The sequence below is a fragment of the Cyberlindnera jadinii genome, assembly GCF_001661405.1.
Source record: "Cyberlindnera jadinii NRRL Y-1542 unplaced genomic scaffold CYBJAscaffold_2, whole genome shotgun sequence".
NCBI classification, from domain to species: domain Eukaryota; kingdom Fungi; phylum Ascomycota; class Saccharomycetes; order Phaffomycetales; family Wickerhamomycetaceae; genus Williopsis; species Williopsis jadinii.
In genome coordinates, this window is record NW_017963653.1 from 124,486 (window position 1) to 144,765 (window position 20,280).

Below are 20,280 nucleotides of genomic sequence, written 5' to 3' on the forward strand. Positions count from 1 at the left end.
AAAACAGGAAGGGGTATTGGCACCAACACGCGTATAGTTGAATACACCTGAAATGAAAAAAGCGGAATACAACGAAATGCCTTCTTATAATGTCTGTGATCCGATATGAAGATAAGTCCCCCTCATGCCTTACTCAACTCGGCTTGAAATGATCCCAGGGACCAACATCTCGTGAATTTGGATCGTGAAATAAGGCAGCATTGGCGGTTACATTAACCGTATCCCCTACCCAAACACAACTATTGTTAACACAACAATGCACACGTCACACTTCATACTCCACAATTATCAAAAATAAATTCAAAGCATTCTTAATTATGTCACAATTGCCTTCATATTCACTGACAACTTGCAATATTGGAAATGTTACAACAAAAGATTTGTAAATTGTCTAAATCTGAAATTTCTGACTTACGTTTTGTCATGCATGTCGATGCGTGGGTCGCAAACTCTCAGGAAGCTAATTAGGACTCACTGGCAACTGAGCGCCACTCTCCTGGAGGCTGCTACTTTTTCTGAAGCATAGGTTATGTATGAGTGTTTAACCCATACATATACACCGTACATGATGCATATAAATATTAAATGGTGATAGAATACCCAAACCATTAAATTCGTTGAATAGATAGAGAGACGCTTGCTCTATCTAATGGTGTAATTCATGTGTTCTGGTCATCATTATTGGTGGAGCTAGATTAAGATATCACTCTTCGGTAATTTTGAGAAAACCACACCGTTAAGAAAAAGCAGTGTGAAAATCTAAAAACTGTATTGGGCACCCAAAAGAGCGTTGAAGAGGTGTTTATTTGATATAGAATATGTCTGATCATTACTGTCAACTTTTTATCTCAATAGCCCTTCTGGTGGTTGAGATAGATGTTGTTGAATTGTGGGCTCATGACCGGAGTTTATGACCCGCGGCGCGACATCGCACCAGAACGAGCTACCACAGTATTTTGACCATCGAAAACTACTCAGGTAGCTCGCGCTGTTCTCGAGTGCGGAGTCTTTGGGATCTATAAGCGATTGTGTTTAACCTTAGCGTAGCTAAGGGAAATTTTGTGGATTTTAGAGCAGAAATGAGTCAAATAGAGCATAGAAATGTGCAAATCAGGACGATTTCAAAGCTTTTCCTCTTGAAAAGAATTTGCTTCGAGAGATTGCACTCTCATGACGAACTCCAATTCAAAGTGTATCTTTAGACCTATCATCACTGAATTACGGAATTCTGAGTATGTAGATCTGATAAACAATGTTTACAAATGGCCCCACAGTCGTAATTTAAACTGTCATTTGGATCGAGCTGGTTTGAAAATACATCAGAGTTTAAATCGTCTAAATGACTTATAGATTCTAGCATAGGAGGTAACTACACTGTCAGAGACCCTTAACATAAAAGCGGACAGCTCACGCTCAACCAGCTGTTTGTTGTACATTCATTATACACAAGACTATCATACAATTCAGTAGTTTTCTTGAGGTATGAAGGGGATCTTTGATACGTTTTAAATGTTCGGCACAACTAGACTAATCTAGTGTATATATCTCGTTGAACAAACCAAGCCCTCAGGACCTATAGACGCTATTATACATCTAGTGCTTAACAGCTACACCCTGACACTTGAAATCCAGTATCGTCACTGGAACATCTAAGAGATACATCAATGAAGTGTGCACTTAAACCGCACAACGAAGAGTACATTTCACTACACCTGTTGAGGAAGGACTTCCACTTTCATCGTATAGTACTATTGATTCAAATCAAAGCAGACAGTACACATAGCTGAGACTCGCTTGAGGATAACTATCAGGTATTGAAATTACTCAGTTCAAGCTGATGATTAGAATTCTAGAATTTTCAAAAAGTTACTTTCACTGAGTTGAATCCTTCTCATTCCCTGGTGAATAAGTCAAGGGAAAATGAAGCAACAAAAATGACGGAATTTCTGGCACGCAGAAACCAGAGTAGAATGAATGACCTCTTAAAAGCAATAATGACCAATGTCTATAAGTTTGAGCCATGGTAGCCGGGATGAGAATGGACTTGTACTCTCTATATTAACTATATGATCAACATAACACAGTAGACGCTTTGATATACACTGAAGTTTCCGGTCTAACTCCGCTCATTTCCCTTCTGTTCTACTGCTGCCCCCCCCCCCTACAAAAGCAAGATGTTTGATCTCTACAATAATCAAAACACCAAACACCAAGGGGTTCACAATCGATTATATAGACTGTATCACAGTTTTATGTACGGTAATTATCAGAAGTATCTCTTTAGAAAATCTTCAATTTGCGATGCCTTGCTCAATGGCACCTTTTTCAAAGGACTTCTGCCAGGCAGATATTAAGTCACCAATGCTTTGATCCAAAAACAATGACAATATACGCTATGCCTCATTTCGACGACAAGAATCTATGTCATGAAAAGCATTATTGGCACTTCTCGTTAGGTTTCACTTATAGCACCCAAATCTTGTATATTGATGAAATTTAATGAGCTTGTATGTGTTGGTCGTACTGCGCCTCAACTTGAGAGAACCCACAACAAAGGAGTACTTAAAGGTAACTGGGATATATCGACCAAGGTCCTATATTCCATATAGTGTGATTTCATATCAATGTCTAGTCATTACATTGCTTGTATGGAAAGTATTAGATACCTCTTTTCCACGGTCGAGCCAAAAGGTCAAGCCATTTCAAACGTTACCTCTATCGCGCTTCAGGTACCCGAAAAGTAGCAAGAAATGTAGTACAAAATTTCAAGGCAAAAGAATTTACAAGAGTAATTACAATAGAATGTTTGGAAATCTAGGAATATTGAATTTTATTAATATGAAATCTTTAGGATATATACGCAAGTCCCATGGTAAATTTTAGTGAAGAAGAAACAGTTTTATCATGAATTAACAAGAATAACGCATGAATAATGCAAGAATAACGCAAGAAAATGAAGAGAGATAAATTGATCTAAAATATTAACTGAAACATAAATTTTTCAAAAAACACAGGAATACACATATGATACATATTCTCTCTTTAGAATTCACTGATGGAGCGATTAGAGGCTTTAAAAGCTATGGGTTCTTTAAATTCTTCACCCTGTTAATTTAGTGCAAATAAAGAGAGATATCGTAGGCATCCGTAGTCCCAAGTCCTTTCACCCACACACCACATCCATACCTCATGGTCAAAACAACAGCACAAACGCGAAACAAATTCCAACAGAGATTGTAAACAAATCCATAGATAAAACATCAGATACGTGTGGTTAATACAGATCATCGGCAACCATAATGTCTCTACCAGACCCGGACATCGTTATGTCCCTATCTCCCCGGATGATCGTTATGCTCGCATGTGTGAAGAAGAAGATATCAGCGTCACCAATGGCGGAGAAAAGACTACTAAAAGACCATCTCAACGAATGGAAACATCATTTCCACGCGTGTATCGAACTGTTCAACAGTCTCGAAAGCAGCTTTTCTTTCAATATGGGAAATGTATTAAGTGATTTGAGAAGAAGTTTTGTCGAATTCAACATGTGTCACCAGGACATGATGTTAGATACCTCTTGGTATCAAGATCTTGATTCACGTGCTGAAGTACAAACTGGACTTGTGCCCGATGTTGAGAATTGTGAGACAAGTGGGACAAGGGTCAAGAATAAATCATCGTCTAACGATAACACTGGATTAACTATTTGGCTCTGTTCAACGAGCCTTCTCGGAGACATCGTTCTCCAAATTCACAGATAGAACGGCGAATGGAGAATACATGATACAGTTGTTATTGACTGCACTCTCAACTTCACATACAGATGATGGTAAGAGCAATAACCAGGCAGCTGATGATGTGGTACAAGACAATCAAAAAACTGAAGACCTTCTACAGGGTTTGAAGCACTTTGAGATAGCATTACTTCTACAGGATAACAGGTATATCGACAACATCCTAAGCAAGGATGATACGACTGAGGTCACCAGAATAGTTTCTGACTGGAGAGGAGATGGACATCAGCGAGAAGCAGAGAGTGACTGTGCTTCAACAAAAGATGCAGATGTACCAAGTATCAGTGATACAAATGTTGAATGGGAAAAGGTACAGGACGAGTTTTTACAACACTTGAAAGACGCCAATAGTGATCACCCCGAAGATGGTCCTGCACCCGATTCTCGGGGTGAAAAGTCAGTGCTGAACAACCTGACAGTTCTCTATAATAAGAAGAGGCCTGCACAGGCGGGTGACAAGAGGCTAAATTTGAGTGTTGACAAAGCAACAAAGATGTTGAAAGCTGCTGTGAAGTCCTCAGAGCTGACTTTTTCAGCACTCAATTTAATATCACATTCACAGGATGAAATCAAGTGCATCTATTTCTCCAACTCCATTGATGGCCAGTTCTACGAAAGCTTAGTACCAACACTCTCATTAGATGCTTGCCATTTGTCTTTGTACAATAGTCAGGGGTACAAAGAGGATTTTCGTACATTATACACTATTGTTGGCCAGGCTGGGTCCAAGGGACTTGTTCCCCTGGGTATGATGCTTTCAAAGAATGCAGAGTGTGGATTAGAATGGTTCACCTTCCTATACACATTCCTCAAGAAGAATGATGGATCGCATTGGAAGAAGTTACGGGAATCTCTACAATTACACAATGATAGTATCACTGAGGAGAGCATTCCCCCATTACAAATCATATCAGATCAGGATAAGGGTATCAAGAAGGCCTTGAATATGTTGAGACCCCGGTGTGGTGTTCCGATTGAGAGCTTCGCATGCTCCAAACACGTCGAAAGAAACCTCTTCAAGTACACAATCGCAAAGCATAGAAGTGCTATGCAACATAACCTTTTCCGGTTGATATTGAATCTGATCCCGCAAAGGTTCCACTAATCCAAGAAGCTATGAAGGGGGTTTCTTTGAGAGGCATAAGAAGGAGAAAGTTAACAGTACCTATAATCTTATCACCAACACCCAAGACTGTGCTAGAGGTCTTCAACTTTACAATTCGGTAACTCCAAGGTTTGATATCATGACATCCCATCATTGTGAGATTTTGAATGCAGAGATGTTTGTGTTTAGGCGATTGAACCCAACCAATCTCATTCTCGAAGTGCTGTCGATGCAGTGTGAGAAGGTGAAAATGGCAGAGTATATGTCCTGTGATTGGAAAACAGTGAGACAGATGCCTCAATATGATGATGAAATGAATTATGCCAGCGATTTCGATGACGGGAGCGACTCAGATGATGCAAGCAACTTTGCTGATGAAGAGGACGAACCAGAACATGCGGAGATACCCACGAACTATGGCTATTTCTTGTACTCAACAACCATTATCACTTCTTGTTGTCTAAATAGCAAAGACACTAGTGTAACCGTTGATGAGAGTTCACCTGGAACCAAAATGACGACTCACAAGCATAGCGTATTGTGGGACTGTGGTTTGTCACTTAGGGACCTTTTAAAGGTGCTGTGAGTTTATGTGAAGAAGATGAGAAGACGTGATTCGTTTGTCAACTTTCGTGCTTATGTTTATCATCAATTGCGAGCCAGAACAGCTGTTGTTACTGAGAAGCGATGCACCATCTCACAAGAGGGGAAAACGGAAGAAAAGTCTACGTACAGTTGTTCCCATTGTCGCAATCAAGCGTATATATTCTTCGAATGTCCACATATCACTTGTGTGAAGATGAGAAGGGTTCTCAACGGCCAAGCTCTTATCCTATCAATGCCACGACTTGCCAAAGAGATTATCTACTAAGATAGCAGAAAGAAGAAAAGAAAGAAGAACTCCAGTTACTGCCCACCAATATTCAGATACCAGAGCTGTTTTTCAAAAGCCAATAGATGTATCATACGGAAGACGGCGTCTCAAACTTCCAGGTCAGCAGTGAAGACATCCAACAAAGAGGCTCTACTGAAGACGGTGCAAGTGTAAAACGATCATCACGACACTATGCAGCGCATCAAAAAGAAGACTAAGAAGAACCAGGGGATCACATATGGTTCCAATAGGATTCCATCCGCAATCGGGAAGAAGAAGAGAGGAAGAGGACGACCAAAAAAGTCAGAACAGAAGAGGAACCACAAGGCTAGAAAGCTTATGGAAGAAGCAAAGGTTGATCCAAAGAACTCGCACCCAACGTAAGATCGCTTTCCTACAGAGTCCTCATAGTTAACCATCATAATCAATGTATTTTTGATAGTTTCTCAGTTGTACTTAGCCAACCATACTTTACCAGAAGCGTGCGGCTGTCCCACTGTATCCATGGAAACGGACCACTACTACCTCCTTCTTACCCATCTCTATTACACATACCGCATACCATCACATATTACCGCATAAGGCGCCATAATGGTAGAGACAGCAGAAGGACATGTTATATCTCCTCTTTCAATTTATAACAGGTAAACTCCAAGCACGCGGTTTCCTTGTAGAAATTAGGCAGAATCAAATATGGCCAACTGTAACAAGATGGGAAGCTCAGATGGCAACGCACGTCATTTTCAGTACTCTTCGTAGAAAACAAATGAACAGGGAAATCTCTTGGAACAGATCAGGTTGATACACTACGGCAAAACTTCTTCTTTCAAGTTATATATTGATGTCCGATTTGCATTGATTTCCATGTTAATTCCCCCCTACACACACATAACGGAAAACACACCCAGGCGTTTAGTAATAGGCACATATTTCAACAAAGCCATGATGGGCACGGGCATAGTCAATGTGGAATAATTTGATCTCCTCGTCTCTACGTCACTCCTTAGTGTGAGTGCTTTAACGTGTGTAAAGAAATATCCCCCAATTGACTGTACTGGACACGCTCCGCTTCATTCGTGACTACCATTCCTTCTCTTCTATGTGTAATCTAACTTCATCCTATTATAAGGGCAGTATAGACCCTTGACTATATATTATTCGGATATCTCTCACATGTACAAAGTTCTGTCGAAGTAACGAGCGATAGGCAAATCGTTCTCAGAATACACACTCGTGTCTTCGCCTTCCTTTATTCCTTTGAACTCCTTCTTGTGTATCTCATATAAATCCTTAAATCTGGCCCACTCTTCTAAAATATTAGAGTCGTTACAGGCGCCAAACAACGTCAAGCTCCCATCACTGTCGAATCTGGACTCCTTAGGAGGAACCGCTTCGTTCTCACAGATCTCATTTGGAACCCAGATTCCAATGTCTTCCTGCCAGTTGTGACCGTAATTGTTTGTCGACTCCATGGAATCTTTACCGTATTTAAACCACATAATACTCTCATAGTCATGTGGAACATAAGCCTGGCCTCCTTCGTATAATGTACGTCTCAGAGGGAACAGCTGCTTATGAGAAAACCAGTTGTAGTGCTTGCAATGGTATATGGTACTACGGTCTTCACGTTTAAACTCATCTGGCGGTTCCCTTTCATTTGAATTCCAAAGTGCAGAAACGTCGATGTAGAATCCTGTTTTAACGTCAATATAACGAGCATCGATGAATTGGGTATCCTTCTGTTGGTAGAAGTAAGGCATTGTTGCAAACCAAAAGATATTATCCCCAAGTTCTGGATTTTCAATGACTAATGATGCGTTGAACTTTTCACTCAGCACCACCAGATCCTGGAAGGGCATAACAACATCAACATCGGTATCCCAGGGCAAATTACGCGAATGACGATACCAACCAATGAGATTACCATACCCAAACCAGGAAATAGCACCCGCAAATTCACAAAGTTTGAACCATGATCTAACGAAATGGTGAATTGACATTATACGCTCTCTAGAATCCACCAACTGTTTGCACCATGGGAATGTATAATGATGCCAACGAGCCTCTTTGTCAAACCCTTGATTAGGGAAGTCCCAATGAAACTTTTCAGCATCATCTACTTTATCATGAGAGAACTCCAAAAATTCCAAAGTTTCCTTCTCTCCTTCGTTGAGCTTTCCACTGTCTGCTAATTCCTTCAGAATTTCCTTGGTATCAGGTCTCTTGAAATTCCTTCCTGAGACTTCAATTTGCTTTTGAAGAGTTATCTTATCGGTGTTTAAATTCTTTGATTTGAAAATTTCCCGCATCTTTTCCGGGAAATTGGACAAGTCGCTTGGGGCCTTTTCGGCAAATTCCTGGACTTGCAAGGCTGAAACCTCATCATCGTTGTAGTATAACGAGGCAAACCTCTCCATGGTGCGCTGCGTCTCGGCCATTGCATTTTCAAGAGGCCATGAAAAGTAGTGGAAATCGGTTTCGAAAACAAGCTGCTTAGGGGGTGGGACGTAATAGTGGACGAAAATTGCAGCACAAATACCAATGTCTTCAAGCTGTTCGAAAATTTTCAATCTCTCCTTTGCATAGAGGTTTGGATCCTGTCTATCTGAACCATCGAATATTTGTGCTTTGCATCGCTCTTGAACAACCTTGGCCAATTCACTGGGATCGTTATCATACTCCGCTAATAAAGAATCATACGCATCAATAAAGGCGTTTGCTGGTGAAGTGTCGATCCAATCAGCCCAATGGAAAGAGAGTTTGTGTTCTTTAAGATACTTTTCAGGGTTGTCCTCCTTTTCATAAACCTGTAGTAATTTGCTCCAGTGTGCCACCGACGATATGTTGGGATTGAACTGGTTAAACTTTCTGTTCTTACCGACAAACACCTTTGGTTTGGATGTCACTCTGAACTTGTTGAGAAATCCACTCGTTTGGAAGAGTTGCGGATCCAATTTGAAAAAACCATCTAAAGCCTTAGAGGCCTCGATATACTGGGGATAATTTGACGCCGTAAGGATTGTAGATGAGAGTAAGTAATTGGAGCAAAGAAATATCAGTATAATCAGGAAGGACAACTTGGACTTGAAAAACGCATTCTGTTGAGGCGAAGTAAGGGACCGGGTCTTTGATCCATATAGTGAACGGAATCGAAAAATCCTTCTGACCCCACCATTAAGTATTTTCGTTAATCTCACCATCCTTTTCAACTAATCAAGGTTCGAACGGTTACGGTAACTTCCCTGGGCGAAAAGTTAGAAGGGTATTCACACCGGTATATGTAAAAAGTTGAATTTCCATGATATGTAAAAAGCAAAATGCAACAAGAAGCTTTTCAAGCCGTCCGTGACTCCCATATGAAAAATAACACCCTGTCGACGCATTGTTCTTATGCAAAAGCTCCCATCGGCTAATGTTGGGCAAGAATTTGGATTGCCGAACAAAGCAGCTTTCGCATATGTTGCTCAACCCAGTCTCCAAAGTTATGGGAAATTAATCCGTATTATCCCTTATTAAATCTCATTTCCTTTGGTATTCACTGGGAGATTGTAGTATGGGAACGGTCACTTCAAAAATTTGGTAAACTTCCCAGCTCTGAAGAATTTTAACTTACATTTTTGAAACACGCGGACGCGTGAGGTTTTCACAAAGTTTTGGAAACACCAGGACATGATTAGTTGCCGGTCATCCAAGCAAGGAAAAAGGCATAACCTTGATCGATATTGTGAAAAGCAACTGAAAAATAAAAAGTCATAACATGGTCTTCGTTAATATATTAGTTTATGAAATCACAAGTTGATGAAAGACGGTTAATGAATTGCCAGTGATTTATCTGACCTAAGCCTAGGTCCAAATCTCTATCGCACCTCCGTTATCGTACTCAACCTGGGCTGCGCGACTTGTCTGGTAAAGGCACAAACGCAGGAAACGGGAAACCACCCCCTTACATAGATCCTCGACATTCATAGAACTCCGTATTTGCAGATTTTCTCCTAATGTATAGGAAGTACATGATGCACTAGTAGAAGTGCTATTACCCGTATCGCATAAACGAAATTGTGAAAAGTCAGAGATGAAACCTAAATTCACAAAGTAGAAAGATTGAACCCTTATTAATTACTCTAACATACAATTTTCAGTTGCATACTAGCTGTATTTGGGTTTGTGCACATGAAACAAGATACAGACCGATATATTAGAACAGTGTAGTTATATAACTCAGAAACTAGTTAAAAGGTAACACGGTAGAGACTAAGGTGTTTTCAATCCAATGAACCAAGGCTGACTTCATTAGGGGTACTAATGGTGAAGTTGTTGTAAATGCTTACCGCCATACATAAGAGTTATGCCAGATGGCAGTGATCCTCTTAACCACTTCCCAAAACTATTATACGCTTGCTTCTACACCTGAACTAGTGCAGATTAACAATAATTCAATGATTGAGCATATTAGTTGAGAATTGTGCTCTATTCCTGATACTAATATCTCGGACTGCTTTATATGTCAAGTGGGGAAAAACCATTCGCTCACAGTGGGCTGCATATGAGTCCATCAAGAGCTACCAATCTCGAAATAAGCATGACTCAGAGGGCTCCACAGGATAAGACAATTGGTAAAGCAATAACCGATAAAGCTATCTAGCATTTGAAACCCCCACGCACTGCTTGATCACCTAGCCAATACGAGGTAATATCTAGAGAGGAGCTAGATAACCTGGGGATTGTACATTATAAGGGGAACGAAACGTTATAGACCCCGGCGGGGTTTCCTTACAATTACATATGACTTTTCACGTATTCGGCTTTTAATCAATACGTGCATAAAACCTAGTAAGGTACGCATGATAACCTTACGTATTTGATTCTAGTAAGAGAATCAAGATTCAAATGCACATGCTATTAGATCTTTCAAGGTATGCAATGCATTGTCGAAACGGTTGGTAATAAGTGGGGATGCGGGAATTACCAATTCCAAGTACTCGAAAAGTACTGTGGCACTATCTTCGAGAAGAATGACGTTCTTTAGCAATATGGACACCATGAATTTCATGAAGGAATACACCCAGTATACTTTACTAGTAAAAAAATCTTCAGATCGGCAACATTGCTCCTGCTTAAATAAAAGCCTTGGTCTAGTTATCCTCAACATGTGGCTGGTTGATTTGGCTGTGTAGCTTTCGTTAAGAAACATGTAGCGGCAGAGTAAGGGGTTATTTCTACCATGGATGGGGTCATTAAGAATATTGGCTGTTTGGAAGAGAAGCGGATATGTTCAAGAAGAACATAGTTCCTGTACTATTAATATTCTTCCCGGTCATCGGTAATTTCAATCCTTGTTCACGGCTTTCAGGTCTGAGTTGCCCAACAAGAAGTTTTCTAAAGATCATAACATTGACACACTTTTGAAGAATTTCACCATAGTAGTTGCTCAAAGAGGATGATGTATTTTACATATCTTTAAAGTGAAAACTGGACATTATGTGTTATCGGTTTTTTATAATGCTCTATTGACTCACACCTTCATTAAAATACTAGGTAGAAGAACTATATGGTTCAGACGATAGTCTTATTTATAGTTGAACTGCCAACCTGTCAACCTGTTATGATTGTAATGGTGCATCAATTTGGAATCATTAGACAGGTTCATCCTGTAGTTATTGCTTCCTCAACACGTAAAGATCACGTCGTGCTTGAGTATCCAACTGGAATTGTGGTTGACCTATTTGACATGGTATTAATTGACAAGTTGTAATCTCTTAGCCACAAGTTGGTCCTTGTTGATGTTCTGGATAATGAACATGACCAAACCACTATGCCTACCATGTAAAAGTATAAGCAGTATATATCACAAGTTTATCGTCAAGACTTGAAACTGAAGATCTCAGAATCAGCGAAATCGTAAAAATCAATTAGCTGCCGCTGTCTTGAATATTCAGATCAGAAATAACGTAAAACATTTGCTGGACTTGTGAAGGTAGTTTCAAATTCAACTAAACCATCTCCATCCCGACTTCAAACATGACAGACGAACATCACTGGGGGGACAAAATCTGAAATTTAGTATGAGATTTGGACAAGAAATTGTCGAACGGTAGAAAGCCAAGCGAGCATAGCCGTTCCCCATTCCAACAACCGAATTACGGTTCATTTTGGAGCCGGACCATTTTTGACACTTCATCAATTTTCCCGCAAGAATAACAAAACTCCGGTATCGGTTGCATTTTTCACATGCAATCACCGATACAAACCCCCAACGTTCGGCATTCGGCGTTAGTAAAATATCTATACAAGGTGCTCTTACCAACTTCACGTTGTGTATTCTGAGATACCACACTAGAACCACTAATGGTGGGGCGTCGTTAATCAGGCAGATTTGAAGTGGCACTTGATATAAACAGCTGTCAAGCAAAAGTTTTCATTAAGAGTTCAACTGAAATTGTTTGAATTTTTGAGGTCGCCGGCTCACGGATAAAAGATCCAGATTAGTTAATGATCAGATTCTGATCTCAACCACTATCTCTCAAAACCTGAAGTGGAATCAACTGTTTTCTTATCAGTTTAAGATCTAGCCTCAGTAACAAAATTACTGAATGAGCTATTTCCAACGACTACATTATACGGCACAAGGTCATGAGGCCCCAATTCATTTCATCATTCTGCTCTCCCGTAAGAACAATACCACTGGTCTTCTGGAATTGTGTAATGCATCAGGAATAATTTGAAAATTTGTTCACCAATGCCTTCAGAGTTTTCTTGATTTCAGCTCATTCGCTAGATTATTGCAATGTTTTTTATTTCACTGTTAACCACGAATCCCCCACCCCACCAGATATTATCCAAAGATATTCCACCCTTCAACAATCCTTTTGGGAAGGTAGATGTGAAAGCGAACGATGAAATACTAGAAACGCTATAACTCTTACTAACGCTGTTGATGAAAAAAAAGAAAACACTATGGGGAATTGTGGAGCTGACGAAACGAGCACACCTATCTAGATTTATGATTAAAGGCACGTCGGTATAAAACTAACATTAGTTCTCAACGCATCTTAATTTGTAGTTGCAAATACCGGAATAGAGATATCAAACATAAGTACATCAAATACATGAGTGTCATCTAATTTGTAGATTTTTCCAGAATTGTGATTTGGCAATGTTGATCTTAGGTTATAATTAAGGTACGACAGTGGTCACTAAGTCAGGTCGTAATGCAGATGTCTTCATGCATGTCTCAGTTGCAAAGTTATCTACCGGACCCTTGAAAAAATATGTTTCAAACCATAGAAGTACTAGCTTGTCTGTCAACCAGTCTGATGGAACCAGATCTGTTTCATAACTAGTTGTGGTGATCCTCCCGGCCTGATTCTATAGCATACGAAAATGAATAGTGTACCTTCAAACGGGATTCAAGGACTGAAAACCAAAATCTGCATAATATCAATTCATGCAATGTGAAATGTCGGAAGATCGACAGTTGGTTGTAAAGCATACGGTGAACATTTGATAATTTCTCCCCAGCTGCAAGATATAGAGATCAAATGTGATCATTCATGACTCTGACGTTGTGTTTACATATATTTTGTTCGATCGAAATAACGAGCGACAGGCAAATCTTCTTTCGATAATTCAGAGGCATCTTTGCCTTTCTCTAAAAGCTTCTGTTCCTTATTATGAATTGTGTACAGGTCTCTGAATCTGGACCATTCTTCCAATATGTTGGTATCATTACAGGCACCCGTAAGAGTCAACTCCCCATTTTTATCAAATCTTTTCTCTTTTGCAGGGACCGTTTTTTCATCACAAATCTCATTTGGGACCCAAACTCCAATATCGGGTTGCCAATTATGACCAAAGTTGTTTGTGGCTGTCATTGACTTTTCACCATATTTCGCCAAAAGGATGGCTTTATAGTCATTCGGTGCGTAAGCCTGTGCTCCTTCGTACAATGTGCGTCTTAGTGGGAATAACTCTCTGTGGGAAAACCAATTGTAATTTTTACAATGATAAATAGTCTCAGGCGCCTCATTCTTGAATCTATCAGGGATATCTCTATCATTGTCATTCCAAAGACAGGATATATCAATATATATGCCCGTCCTTACGTCAATATAGCGAGCATCAATCATCTGGTTGTCCCTATGCTGATAGAAATATGGTGTTGTTTGGAAATAGAACAAGTTGTGACCATTCTCTGGGTTCTCAACAACTAACGATGCATTGAACTTCTTTGACATTTTGGTAAGATCTTTGATGGACAGAACTACATCAATGTCAGGATCCCATGGTAGGTTACGAGAGTGACGATACCAACCAATCAAATTACCGTACCCAAACCATGAGACAACACCAGCATATTCTGTAAATTTGAACCACGATCTTCCCAAATGATGTACCATTGTGCTACGTTCCTTGGAAAGAATCATCTGTTTCACAAATGGAAATGTATAGTGATGAAATTCATCAATTTTATCGTATCCGAAGAATGGGAACAACCAATAAAATCTGTGAGCATTTGGCAATTGGGCCTTTGAGTACTTCACAAAGTCCAATTCTCGTTGCTGTTCTTCGGTCAGAGATTTCTGACTTTCAAGGTCTTTAATGATTTGATCAACATTGGGTTTGTCAAAATGGTTCTTAGGAATATCGATGTATTCCTTTAATGAAATCTTTTTGATTTCTTTGCCCTTCGCTTGAAAAACTTCACGCATTTTTTGAGGATATTTGATCAGCTCTGAACTAGACTTAATGGCAAACTCTTTCACCTGAGGTTTGGAAATTTCTTCTTGATCATAGTATAAAGATGCGAATTCGTCCAATGTGTGAGGTCTAGGGGCAACTTCATTCTTAACTGGCCAAGAGAAATATTCAAAGTCTGTTTCGAAAACAACGTTTCTGGGTAACTCTTGGTAATAATACATGTAAATTGCAGCGCAGTAACCGACATCTTCGAGTTGCTCAAAAATTTTGAGTCTTTCTTTTGCGTATAGATTATTATTAGGTCTATCATCGCCATCGGAAAAGTTGTTTATGCAATATTTTTTGACGACATGAGCCAGCTCATCAGGATCATTATCGAACTCTTTCAAAAGACTCTCGTAGGAATCAATGAAAGCATTTGCTGGTGCGGTATCAACCCAATCAGCCCAATGGAAAGACAGTTTGTGTGTTTTAAGATAATTCTCTGGGTCGTCATGTTCTTCGTATATTTGTAGCAATTTGTTCCAATGAGCAACAGCAGAGTGATTAGAAGTGAATTCGTTGTAGGTTCTACTCTTACCCACAAAAGTCTGTGGATTTAAGCTCGATCTGAATGTGTTGAGGAACCCACTAGCCTGGAAAACTTGGAGATCCAATCTAAGGAAATTATTCAAATTTCTTTAGGCCTCCATGTATTGTGAATAGTTTGACGCATTGAAGATTGTCGATGAGAGTAAAAGATTTGAAAATAGAAATAACGATGCAACGAGTAGGACCAACTTTGATTTCAGTAGTATATTCTGTTGTGAGGGATGAAGCACAGTTTTGTTTGACCCAGACGACGAAACAACGTTAAAAAAGCTCTGTATAGCCAACTGAAAGATCCTCCTCCATGACCACATTGTTCAATTTGCCCTTCACGTAGTGAGTGGTGGCAGTCAACAATGGAGCAATACCTAAACAGTTCAGTAAATAGAGAGGAATGCTTAGAGGCTATCCTCCTCAATAAATATTTCAGGACCCAATTTCAGGGCTTTTGTTGCTGTTGCTGTTTGGTACAAATTTGACGCTAGAGCCAATCAGCAGCTGCAGCTACAGCATATTCTGTAAAAGTTATAGGGAAGCCCCTCATGCTAATGCACCTGGTTCATTTTCACTGGGCCTACCCCTAGTCTTTTATTTTTAAACGGCATTCACATCTAAAACCTGTCCCTTTGCTAGTTTTCTCTATACGTGAGGTTCTTCTTTCACAACGAAAAGTTATATTTTGAGAAAGAATTCTCTTAAGCTATCTAGCAATGGTGACTGTTGAGTATGTAAATTTAGCAACCGTCTGTTCTCTGGTGTATTTAGTCTACGAGTCCCTGATCCTAAAATTGCCCAAGCAATACGAAGTGGAAATATGCATTGAAATTTGATGTAGTGGCTCCAAAAGTGGTCGAATTGATCATCGGCTGTCTATTTTAGAGGTCCCTTGGCAACCCAAATTTGAGCTTGCATGCATATGTGTAAGGCATCTTGGTGTCGTGTGCAGTGAAATGTGGCAGCGCAAATCAGGAGTAGATTTACACACGCAAAAATATTTTTGGGTTCAGGTTTTCACTTCAGGCACTTGAGGCACCTCAGGCCGTTGAAATTTGCGAAGGAACGAGATTTCGTGAATTGTTTGCGTCAAGGTTAAGGTCGACTCTCAAACATTTTCCTGACTTTTATAATCATATTCTACAAGTAACTTTAATAGTTATTGACATATACTGACATTTTGATCCCAAAATCTTTGATTTGCACAAATATTCTTGTCAAATTCTCTTGTTCAAGTTTACTTACGCGCGTGTGAGCCTGGCCTTCAGCCACTGACCACTAGTAGACCCACACAGGCGCACAAACCCAAACTAGATCGGGAAAAAAGGTTTCAACGAGAACGAAAACGGCGAAACTTGGTGCAATTATTGACGTCAATGAGAGTAAGCATGGTGTTCAAGTGTTACCATTTATCTAATGATTCTGCCCATCATTAGTAATTCGATGGCGTTAAGTCAACTATTAAAGAAAGGTTGTGTCTTTGAACTGTTCTAATTAGCTGAGCAAATAACTACAAAACCTCTTGTTTCATATTATCCTTATGATTTATCCCCTGAGAATGTTCTCATGAAAAGATTTTAGAAGAGTTCGTGGACTCCTAACAAACAACTTACATAGTCGTTGTTGGGACAAAACGTTGAGTTGAATCTTGTGAATTGACTGTTATTTCTCATTGATTCTTCAGAAGACAGAGCGACGAATTAAGTGTTGGTGTGAGCATGGGTAGAACTCTATCAATTTCGCTGGAATAATTTGTGTGGATATCAAAGTGTTCACTGGCTTTGAAACCCACCCTGTTTCAACATAACCACATGAGGAAATTTGGATGTCTCGTCAAGCTTGGCCAGATCTTCAAGTACATCCCTGTTCTCAATGAAAGACTTGAGACATCACAGGGCACTGTTCCACGGCCTTCCACATTAGTTCCTGAATTTTTGGAGGCTTTTTGCTTCTCCATCCATTGATCGTAGAATGTTGTGTGAATGTTATTCTTAACCAGTATAGCATGCGACTTTATACACCTCTTGTACAGGTTATTTGGATCAAATATTGTAGGGTTCAATAAATCAGTGCTGGAAATGGTCTTGTTTCTAGAGGTCGCATCCATATATTACTGATAATCATCAATTACCTCTTCATCACGAGCCAAGATGTTCATCTCACCAAAGTCTACTTGATTGATACTTCAATTGAACTAGCAACGTATCTCATCACTGGAGGATAGTGCACTGAGTCGTGGATACATTTTGCGTGTTGGTCTTATCTAATGCACCCTGCTTCTTGATGACTTCCAATTTTGCAATTTCGCAATCACCGTTTATTCGAGGTTGCGAGTATTGCTTTGCAAAAATTCGTTCATACCAGAATTTCGGGAAATAAAATTATCCGCGTAGTGGACGAGGACCAAAACACTTCCCCGCCTGTATGGATATGTCCAGTAAAAGATGTCACACTACCATTAGGGTTCATTGGCAACTTGCTGATTAGGAAATTGAAAACCAGCAAGCAAAGCTTTTTACTTTGGAAATTTTAGAGCACAGATAACGAGAAGTAACGAAAACTCACTGTTTTGAGAATACAGTTGCATGTTCCAGTTTTCTTCAGAGAAACGGAGATTCCGTTGTCTTCCAGAAACTGTAAACAAAAGGTGGCTGATTATGTATTCCAATTCTACGGAGAAATCAATTCATTAACAACAGCAATAGAGAATTATCACTTTATTCCTTGCAGGTGTATAGGCTAGTAACTAACTACTCGTTTTATGAGCTCTCAGTAAGGGAAGTACTATCACTATCGTCAACGTAAAATCCGCAGGTACCATCAACATCCTTTCTAGGGAACAATATTCAAGTCATGGGAGCGCAATATACTCGAAACACGGCAGCCGTAGTGACTATGAGCCTGACTCTCCTAATTATCAGATATGGTAGTGGATGATAAACCTGCTTTAGTACAATTGGTAGTTTGGATTCTTTGATGAATGATTTTTCCTCTGTTATGGGCTTGAGTCTTCAATTCCTTGAATATGGCAACTAGTAGCCCTGTAACCTTCTTAATCGCCTTCCATTGATTAGATTACACAGCGTACAAAAGAAGTCAATGTGAGCATCCAACAATTCATTTCCCATCTCTTTCGGTGCATTCTCCGTAAAGTTGAGATATTCTTTTTGTCCTCACCGATAATGATCGAATTGTCTGACCTCCCAAGAGAATTTTGCAATGCCATGTCTATACACTAAATTTTGAAGGACTGGCATCAGCTTGATAGTAAACAGGAGACGCCCCCCTTGGTGGAAAAGTCTCTGGAATGATCATGAACGGATCGTAGTGCTAAAAACTTCAGGACCAACACCCCAGCCCTTGTAACCATTACTTCATAGGGTGGAATATCATGGAATGTCCCATTCCATAATCCATTAGACGGCGTTTAATCCATGCTGGTCATAGGTGATGTTCACAGCCGGTAAACTGTAAGGTGAAGATGAAAATCTGTAAACCTTTATTGCCTCAGCTTACTGTGGATGTGTTTAGATTTGGTTCAGAAGAATATCCACAGCAACGACGCATGAAAGGGTGATCATGAATCTGCAAATGCTTTCGTAAATCATGCAAAAAAAAAACTCACGCAGGAATAGTAATCACGAAAAACGAAAGGGAATTGGAAACAAATAACTTTGTAACTCTTGTCTGACACGCCACTTCATTGGGTAGTTTGCATAACTTAGAAGCTTCAAAAGGCTCTAAAAATCTACTTGACATGGCTCAATCTATAAAACTTGATCTTGCTTTGTGTGAGTTGCAACTACTAGAATACTTCCAGGATTATTGAGGTTATTTCAGCCTTCTGCAAGGCCGACCTGTACATAGCTGCACAGGACTTATGATTCGACTACTGAGGTAGTGTATCAATACTAGTCTCAAAACCTGCACTAAATAGAGACCTGAAATTTGACATCGGGAGGTTGTCATGTACGATCGAACAGCGACAGCCTCAGACACCGGGGTGGTAGAGAAACCTATTTGCTGGAAACTTCTCTGGTGCAATTGTTTGATTCATTTTTCAGTACATAACGTTGCATTGTCTCATCTCTGAAGCAAGGGATCAGAACCATCACCTATATAATATGACAGCGCATAGGTTACAGCAACCTCCTGTATGCTTACCTGAAATCCGAATGCCAGATTGGGCACTCCAACTTCAATGTTCGAGCTTCAGAAGTGTATGATTTCTGTTAGTTTAGATAGTTGTAACAGTGTTGCTTGATTTGTTTCACTGGGCTTGCCAGTCATTGGTATCAGGTAAATGTCTACATATAGGCGTTCAGACTCACAAGTTCAGGGGAAGCATTCATTCATTCTAACTAGCAATCTGAAACCAATGATAATGATACACACACAACTGAGAGTTGAGGAGTCCGTTCACAAGTGCATCGTGCGATAACTTATATAGCATGGTTGATGGATTTCTCAAGTCTTACAAATGTCAGGACCAAGTCATCTTAAATCGACGGGCAAAATGTGCAATCTCAAACATGATTTTATTAAATTATCTATTCGCACATTGTATCGATGAAATGGCCATGGGTTGTGGGAGATGGCGAAACAACGTTGTTTTATCAGTTTTGAACAAATCCCAAATTTTCAAATACTAAATAATACAAGATTTATTCAATGGTCCAATTGTCAGTCTAGTCAAGGTATAAGGATAAGTTCATTTCTCCTCGTTTACATTTGTATGGGTTTCTGTGTGCTGTTGTTCTATGCAAAAAGCCTGGTAAGTCGCTAGCTGATTTGATAATTGGATGATGAACAAAATCTGTTTCATATTTAGTGCCACTTTGATCGCTGTTTATTTTGACTCTAGGGGTACACAGAAGTTCACCACACCACGGCAGCGAGGCGCCAGTTGTGGTCCATTTGAACGTCGGTGTCTCAGATAGTAGTTGGTGAGAACACTTTGAATGAATCTGCTGTCATTCATGAGATTTGAGAACTATCAAACTGGATCGATGCACATTGGTTGGCCAAAGTAGCGATCAATTAATACTTCTGTGAAATATTGTAAATCCGCCTTTCTACTTTGACAAAGAAGATATCCCTCTATCAAAGGCCTCATTGACCGCTTTGTATGTGTCATTCGCCTTCCGAACTCTCTTTGCTGTTATACTTCAGTGCTTTGGTCCTCTCTCATATGCTAGGTTAAATGCCAACGTAACTGCCAAATCAAT

At 39.8% G+C, this 20,280-nt stretch overlaps 3 protein-coding genes across 3 annotated transcripts; 1 reads left to right on the forward strand and 2 right to left on the reverse strand.

Annotated features, from left to right (window-relative positions):
- Positions 1–3,780: 3,780 nt before the first annotated feature.
- CYBJADRAFT_171092 (uncharacterized protein) lies at positions 3,781–5,485 on the forward strand (the record flags this gene model as incomplete). The annotated part of the gene is made up of 2 exons (XM_020216187.1): positions 3,781–4,837; positions 4,890–5,485. 2 exons carry the CDS (start codon positions 3,781–3,783, stop codon positions 5,483–5,485), a joined length of 1,653 nt encoding a protein of 550 aa, XP_020072193.1.
- Positions 5,486–6,871: 1,386 nt separating this feature from the next.
- Positions 6,872–9,295, reverse strand: CYBJADRAFT_165910 (uncharacterized protein). The gene has a single exon (XM_020214269.1). The coding sequence runs from the start codon at positions 8,971–8,973 to the stop codon at positions 6,943–6,945; it is 2,031 nt and encodes a 676-aa protein (XP_020072194.1). The 5' UTR covers positions 8,974–9,295; the 3' UTR covers positions 6,872–6,942.
- Positions 9,296–13,341: 4,046 nt separating this feature from the next.
- Positions 13,342–14,481, reverse strand: CYBJADRAFT_124343 (uncharacterized protein; the record flags this gene model as incomplete). Its single annotated transcript, XM_020212532.1, has 1 exon — positions 13,342–14,481. The coding sequence occupies one exon, from the start codon at positions 14,479–14,481 to the stop codon at positions 13,342–13,344; it is 1,140 nt and encodes a 379-aa protein (XP_020072195.1).
- Between the last annotated feature and the right edge of the window lie 5,799 nt (positions 14,482–20,280).